This window comes from Cydia splendana, chromosome 21 (genome assembly GCF_910591565.1).
Source record: "Cydia splendana chromosome 21, ilCydSple1.2, whole genome shotgun sequence".
NCBI classification, from domain to species: Eukaryota; Metazoa; Arthropoda; class Insecta; order Lepidoptera; family Tortricidae; genus Cydia; species Cydia splendana.
The window spans coordinates 12,235,632-12,244,159 of NC_085980.1; the positions used below are offsets into that span (position 1 = coordinate 12,235,632).

The 8,528-nt window shown below is 39.0% G+C and overlaps 1 protein-coding gene across 1 annotated transcript; it reads left to right on the top strand.

The window, feature by feature from the left end:
• Positions 1-798: 798 nt before the first annotated feature.
• LOC134801250 (uncharacterized) lies at positions 799-7,971 on the top strand. Its single transcript, XM_063773782.1, has 2 exons — positions 799-1,576; positions 7,570-7,971. Exons 1-2 carry the CDS (start codon positions 1,081-1,083, stop codon positions 7,824-7,826), a joined length of 753 nt encoding a protein of 250 aa, XP_063629852.1. The 5' UTR covers positions 799-1,080; the 3' UTR covers positions 7,827-7,971.
• Positions 7,972-8,528: the final 557 nt, after the last annotated feature.

Consider the following 8,528-nt stretch of genomic DNA (forward strand, 5'->3'; position numbering starts at 1 on the left):
TGTCAGTGACAAACTGATGGTAACCGTACTGGTGTCTTCAAGTCAAGAGTGAATACTGTGAATAAGCTTTTACTGAAATAGTGAGCTACACCTTCGGCCTTGTCATCACTTTCCAGCAGGTGAGACTAAGGTCAGTCACTGTTCAGTCCGTAAAAAAAAAAACAAAATTAAAAAAACTCTCCTGCGCGTGCGAAGCCGCGGGCAAAAGCTAGTACAACATACAACCGAGCGACGCTGTGTGGCGTAAGCGCCATCGACAATTAGGTTTTCATAGATAATGCCCCAATGACATCTTTTTCAGTATACATAAGTATTGTAGTTAAATTCAAAAAACCACGTAACTAAATAGTCCGTCCAATGTCTATACCAATAAATACCGATGTTTATCTTTACTATGGGACTAGCTCCGTAATCGCGAAATAAAATTTGCTGTATCATACGTTTTGTAACTTTTGTCAGATCAGATCAGATATTGATGGTATATGTGTATATTTTAAGAATTTTTAGTACTTGATCTTTATACTTCTCTTAAAAAAGACAAAAAAGAACAAAAAAATGTTTATTTTTGTGCCGGAATTCGTTCAATGCCATAAACGTGTTTTATGCAATAATGCGTTGGGCGAAGTTTTAAACTATTATGTTACTAGCATTGTGACTCTACTAATGGTAATAATTACCCATACCTAAATACCTATACATTTTAAACAAAGGGTAAGTCAAGAAAACGTTAATATTGGAATACAAAGAACCAAAGGATTAGATCGGTCATAATAATGCTTAAAAATAGCAAAAGCTGCATTTACGTACTTATATAAAAAATACGCGAAGATATCAATCAGTTGCTGCTTTTTCGCTCACTGCGTACGATAATGAATCAAAACCTCACACCGCTCCACGCATACAGCGAAAGTAGACGCAACACATTCGCATAAGGGTCCACATTTGAATGGCGCAAAACTGTCTTTTTGCAACCAGTCTTCTATAAAAATATAATCATCTAACTATGTGAGCCATATAAAAGCTGCGCGAAACAATTGTCTTATCAAACAGTAACAGCAGTCGTTTGAATACGGACGCATCATGTATCGGCTTGTGTGTTTAGTTCTTGTGTGTACAGCAGTAGCGCTCCCTACTGTGGATAATAGTGTGGAGCCTACAATGGAAACAGCAGCTCGGGCGATGGGAAAGAATTGCTCCAGTGGGATCTTCAGCGTCACTTGCTTGAAAATAGAAGCTATATCAGCGCTTGAGAAGCTGAGTTCCAAAGAAGAATTACAATTACTACCAGGAATAACTGTCGTTAAGGAGAAGAACGAAAATGGAAGCAATGCTAAAGAGTTCGCTGCTGAATTAGCGAGAGCTATGCCAACTAAACCTGATGAGCGTTTAGACAAATACCTTCTTTACACATTAGGGAATTACTTAGATACACATTCTGTGAAGCTCAGGTTGCTAGATGACAGTGCCAGTGAGGAAGCGAGGGCTATGATTGGGGAGGCGAGGAGGAAAGGGGGGCTCGGAGGGGGGAAAAAAGGAGGAATGGGCGGACTGATGGCTATGGCGATGTTAATGAAAGGTAGGTCAAATGAACTAATTTAAGAAAGAAAGAAAGAAAGAAAGAAAGAAAGAAAAGAAAGAAAATACATTAAAACTGATTGTGGGAATCAAAGCGAATTTACACGTTGTTGGTGATTTAGAAATAAAACATCGACATATACCTAAATAAATTAGTAAATAATATAAATTAATATTATAGGACAATTTTACACAGATCGACCTAGTCCCACATTAAGCTCAATAAGACTTGTGGGTACTAGACGACGATATATATAATATACAAACATATATATAAATACTTATATACATAGAATACATACATAACTCCGGAACAAATATTTGTGAAAAAACGCACAAATAAATGCGCTTACCAGGATTCGAACCCGGGACCTGCTTCGTAGGCAGGGTCACTACCGACTAGGCTAGGAGGTCGTTCAACATATGTAAAGGGTTATTTGTGAGCGCCACACTTTTGCAGATACAATTTCGTCGAAAAACAATGTTTTGTCACAATAATCTTGCATCTACTTCTTGACCTGCCGAAATGTATGAAACCGTAATATTTTTTTGCATTCCAGGGTTTTTTACACAGGTTTTCAGTTTGACATACGCAGTTTCATCGCTGAGTATAGTTTATTGTTGATAAAAAACTCACAATTTTAAGTAATTTTTAAATTCTTTTGTCCCTTATAACATACATACATATAATAAACATACTATTACTTTAAAATTCCTAATAAATAGAAATAAAGGTAAAAACTACTTAATATTAAGAACTTTGAAAACTAATTAGACAATCTTTACACCCCCATAATTAGTTAATTATAAGTACGTACCTACTAGCGACCCGCCCCGGCTTTGCACGGATTAACAAATTATACACAAACCTTCCCCAAAAATCAATCTATCGATAGGTGAAAACCGCATGAAAAACAGTTCAGTAGTTTTTGAGTTTATCGCGAACAAACATACAAACACACAAACAGACAGACGCAAAGGGGGTATTTGTTTTATAAGGTTGGATCTGAAGAACGTACTCTGTTGATAATCTTTTTTTAATAACCGGAGTTGCCTTTAAGAGCTTACCCCTCTGCCGAAAACCTTGCACACTGTGCAAACTTTTGTATGGACTGACATGGCTATTTGTACGTTACGTACAAATCATGTAGAAATAGCAATACATTTGACGTCCCCTCCCCCGCTAAAATCGGCAGACTGTTTTGTACAGAAAATGACAGCCAAGGCGTCTCCAGTTACTAAATGCTCTTTTCATATTACTCGTACATACAATGTTGACGCTATGTAAGCATCTTTACAAGTGCATTATAAATCTTAATAGCTTACGCGCCATTTAGTTAGTGTGTTTATAGTTATGCATGTGTATACTGTTAAGTGTACCATTATCAACCTTATTTAGAAGACATTAAGGTTCACCGACGGCCGGTTAAGCGAACCAACAGACAGGTTTACTTGTCTCAGATGTTTATCTTGAAAATACTTTGTTATACACCTAGATCTGGATCTAGAATTCTAGACATAACTCTAGCGGCCCACCATACAAGAAAAATTGGCAGACGAATTTGGATCAATAGAAAATAAGAATAGAATAATGGTTTGTTTTATAATCTTCTTCCTCGCGTTATCCGCCATTTTGCCACGGCTCATGGGAGTCTGGGGTCCGCTTGACAACCTAATCCCAAGAATTGACGTAGGTACTAGTTTTTACCAAAGCGCCTACCATCTGATCTTCCAACTCAGAGGGGAAACTTATTGGAACAGTCCAGTTTCTGCAACTGGTAAATATCAAATGATATTTCGTACATACCTAAGTTCCGAAAAACTCATTGGTCCGAGCCGGGATTTGAACCCGCGACCTCCGAATTGAAAGTCGCATGCTCTTACCGCTAGGCCACCAGCGCTTCTCTTTTTGTTTTATAATCGACCGAAATAAAACAAAACCAACTCTGTTCCATTTTATAATTACTGAATTTAATTGTTAGTAATTAGTACTAGTATTAGAATCATGAACCTCAAGAGGTCAATGTAATATTTAAGTTATTTATTTAATCAGACGTAACTTAGCTAATACTTACTTAATTCATAGTTAAATACCTTCTATAATAATTTTGCTTTGCTATTCCGCCAAATATAATGTTCTACTCAATTAGTAAGAGCCCGTTATACTTACGAGCTTATTTTTTGCACCCTCCTACAGCAAAGAAACCGGCCAAGTGCGAGTCGGACTTGCGCACGAAGGGTTCCGTACCATTACGCAAAAACGGCCAAAAATATCACGTTGTATGGGAGACCCAATTAAATATTTATTTTATTCTGTTTTTAGTAGGTATTTGTTGTTATATCGGCAACAGAAATACGTCATCTGTGAAAATTTCAACTGTCTAGCTAGCACGGTCCATGAGATACAGCCTGGTGACAGACAGACGGACAGACGGACAGCGGAGTCTTAGTAATAGGGTCCCGTTTTTACTCTTTGAGTACGGAACTCTAAAAAAGAAGATTAATATGCAAGTATAACGGGTTGGCACTAATTGATACTACATTTGCTGAATAGTTAGATATGAAAGCAACATTTAGGTATTATTTTAGAATTGATTAATATAGTATGCGGTGGTGGCCGAGTGGACATTACGTCCGACTTTCAATCCGGAGGTCGCGGATTGAAAGTCGGACTGGATTGCTCTCCAACCTGGCCGATCTCCTGCCTTCCGCATAGAGCCCTGGAACTTGGTCGTGTGACTTCCTCAATAGCATCAAACCAGCGTGTGGGTATTCTGCCTCTGCCTCTTCTGCCCTCAACCTGACCACCGATAATCAACTTCTCTAGACTGTCGGGTTCCCGCCGGGCCAAGTGCCCAAAGAAGCCGAGGATTCTTCTGAGACAGATAGTAGAGTCGAGTTTTTATGTTGAGCTCGTTCACAATAGACACGTTGGTGCGATGCGCTGTCCATGAGATGCCCAACATTTTGCGCCAGCACCACATTTCGAACGAGTCTATTCTCGCCCTTGTGCGAGCTTTTAGGGTTTTAGATTATGTTTACTTTTATTTAAATACCTAAAGATGGAGTATAAAAACTTTTCTTTCGCTGGCTGGTCCTCTAACTCGGCAATTACCTTCTTTCCTTTTACAGTTCCTTGCATGTTTTATTACACGTAGTAATTATATTGTCTGTAAGATAGATACGATACGATACAAGGTGTTTTTTCAACTCTTAGCGCCACTTGCACCATCCTACTAACCCGGGGTTATTCGGTTAAACCTGGAGTTACTATGGTGCCCAATACAATTTGACACTGGGTTAATGGTTAAACGGGTTAACCCCGGGAAATGGCCCTTAGGGCCACTAACACCATCCCATTTACCCAGGGTTAAGCGGTTAAACCGTTTACCCAGTGTCCAATTGTACTGGTAATCATGGTAACTCTAGGTTTAACTAGGTTAGTGGGATGGTGCAAGTGGCGCTTAGTCGTCTAGATTTCTCATTCTGAACCCCTATTTTTTTTTTCTTATTTATAACAAAAAGGAGTAAAAAGGTTAAAAAAGACTAGCCGAGGGTTTGATTTACTGGTCCACTCAATTTATCTATTAGAGATCATGATCATGGTTATAGTATGGTTGACTGTCGTATTAAATTAGAAAAAACCCATCAGGGTGCGTAGCCAACGTGCAATTGTTATTAACGCTCCGTAGCGAACGAAACGCTACTGTCACTGTGACACTAGTGTGGAAAAGTGATAGAGAGAGATGACTACTATACGCTACGGAGCGTTAAATTGGCACGTTGGCTACGCGCTCAGGCCAGGTTCGTGTCGTAATAACCCTGAATAACTTTTACTCCATTGAAATTTGAACTACACTGGGTGATTTTGGGGCCATGATCCTGAATGTCAAAAATGTAGGGGACCAATGGGACCGATATTAAAATCGTGAAAAAAATTACTCGGGCCCACGGGTATACGTTTCGTCTACTGTGGGGCCTTCATCAAGGTGACCATTTTTTCGAAATATTGTGGTAAGTCCCATGGGGATATTTATTAATTATGACCAGCATAAAACTTTTTTTTTTGCATTCATAATCACACCAAAATCACCACGATTTTATGAATTAACACTTGTACTTTTACCTGCTAACTGATGTGAATGTAATATAATATGTTTCACTTATTCAAAAATACACCTATCATAACCAGTTACAAAATTCAGTCTACATACTTTCACCATTTCTAAAACCTAACAAGCGGCACAAGTAGAGCATTGAAAAAGAAGCAAATAAAAATGTCACTCACTTATTACTATTATACGTTACATTTATAGTGTAATTTGACGTCCGTGCCACAAATTGATGGCTTAGATTGACAATGACAGTGACAAGGTGACACATATTGTTATAAAATACCGACTTAAAGTAGGCGTAACGATAAACGAGTAGACCCGTCAAATTAGATAAAAAAAACATACTCAAGAATTAATTCCCAGCAAGCTGGATTCATGTAAATACATTCATTTGGTCCTAATTCCGTATAAGCAGAGTTTGCTCCATCCCAGGAGGTGTGGATAAATTTTGGGAGCCTTGAGAGATACATTTTACCTTGGATTGACAAAACCACTCGAGACCCATCATCAATTACAATGTCACTACCAGCAAGGTTGTTGTGGATCAGACACTAGTGAAAAAAAAAATCAGATTTTAACACGATTATACCAAAAAAAAAGAAATTCAAAGTGGCGGTCATTTCTTACAAACTTTGACTACGAATTAATATTAGGTATCTTTTTTTTACTGTGAAAGGAAAATGTATTCAAACAACAAAGGGGTTTAAATAACATATTAAATATAAAGTGACTTATTAAAATAAACTAAAACTACGAGCAAATTAAAATTAATACCAAAATAAAAGAAACTTACCTATAAAATAAAATAAAACCTAATCATAAAAAGAATACCCCATCCAGCAGGTCCGCCTGTGGCATGGTGTCCATTACGCTAGCGGTGTTTCCTCGCAGAACCGCCAGCCAGGGCGATTCGTTGCGAGAAATACGCGCCAGCCCTAGGGGGGTCTAGTGTGGCGTCAATCAGCCGAGCCGACAGAACCCTCACAAAGGCCTGCATGTCGGCTGACCAAGGGCCCAGTGTTTCTACTGCGAGCGCCGCAAACTCGTAGTCCTTACGTATAAAGTATGGACCAGTATTTGCGGCGCTTGAGAACCTGGGCCTGGTCAACCGCACCGCCGGCCTGGGTGCGGGTCGCCTTCGGATTCTCACATGACAATTTTTATCAAGATTAGGACAAATTTTCCCTCGGACGTACCGTTTTTGAACTACAAGCAAAAATCTGAAAAAGACCAAAAATTTTTCCACAACTCCTGGAATGGAGCAAAATCGGATTACACTAATTTAGAACCAGATGAAGGTATTTAGATGATTTTCAGCTTGCTGGGAATTTATTCCAAGAAAAAATCTAATTTGACTAGCCTAGAGCTCCTATCACCTATCTGATCAAACTTTTAAATGCAGTTTGCTTTAGTTAGTCGGCAATGAAACGTAAATTGCATGCAAGTTTTTGATAGTCTTAGCGCCACTTGCACCATTCCACTAACCCGGGTTAACTGGTTAAATCTGGAGTTATCAAGGTTACCAGTACAATTTGACACTAAGTTAACGGTTTAACCGCTTAACCTCGGGTTAGTGGGATGATGCAAGTGGCCCTGAGACTTTAGATTTTCCGTTGGTATTCAATATGAATCGCAACCAGCTCCTCTAGCTCCCCGAAAACACGCGCGCGCGGCGAAATACGTCCGTCTGGGCGTCTCGGATACCGCTGGAGTGACGAAACCCAAAAAGATATGTCCGCCCTCGGAATTCCCAACTGGCGCGAAGTGGCGCAGAATAGGGCAGAGTGGCGCTCTCTTGTGTCAGAGGCCAAGATCCTCTTTGGGTCACTGAGCCAGTGATGTATGTATGTATGTATTCAATATGAATCAATTGTTCCAGGAACCCTCATGAGCATCGGACTCGGCGGCCTCGCTATGCTCGCCGGCAAAGCTCTCATGACGGCCATGATGTCTCTTCTCCTCTCCGCCATCATCGGCATCAAGTCCCTCTCCTCAGGAGGAAAATCCACCACCTACGAGATCGTCTCCAAGCCGGTCTATAGTCACTCTCATAGTCACTCCACAGCGCATGAGGATGTCGGCGGCGGATATGGACATTCGGGTTACGGAAGGAATTTAAATGTTAGGAGACGTTGAGTTAATCTTCTTCATCTTCTTCAACCTAGCGTTTCCCCGGCATAGCGCCAGGGTCCGCTTTCCTGCTCAATCTTCTCCAGTTTGCCCGGTCTTCGGCATCCTCAGGTGTGAGATTGTTCTCTTCCATGTCCGCTTTCACGACGTCCAGCCAGCGAGGTCTACCGCGGCCGCGTGATCCAGGACCTTGGACAGTGAGGGGAAACGTTAGGTTAATACGAGTATGAACGAATAATTTATTGACTATTTATTGATTAGGGTAAGACGTGGTTAATTTTTGCTTATTTAAAATGATTGATGTGGAAAGTACAAATGAGCTTAAGGACCTTGGAAAATAGTTTTTTTAAAGAAAAATCAGATCTTTTTGTGTATGTGGTCATAGAGCACTGTTTATTCTGTTTATACATATTCATATTTTATTGTTTTTATTTGGCTATATTCATATTTTTATTAGTATATCTTCATATTATATTTCTTATGTTTTTTTTTTTATTAATGGTATAGAGCATTTTAACATTTTAAATATTTTTATTTATTTCATATATTTTTTTATATATTCCACTATTACTATTTATATAGTTTGATAACATGAGTAAGTATATTATTTTTCGAATATATTTATTTTGCATAAATATAATTATATACCTATTTGTATTAAATAATATACAGGAAATAATATTATTCATATACTCGTATCGTATAACA

Bases quoted from the DNA above. Each gene is read 5' to 3' on its own strand.
- LOC134801250 (XM_063773782.1), top strand. From the start codon at position 1,081: ATGTATCGGCTTGTGTGTTTAGTTCTTGTGTGTACAGCAGTAGCGCTC. The intron at 1,577-7,569 runs GTAGGTCAAATG...CAATTGTTCCAG, and splicing joins TATGGCGATGTTAATGAAAG to GAACCCTCATGAGCATCGGA.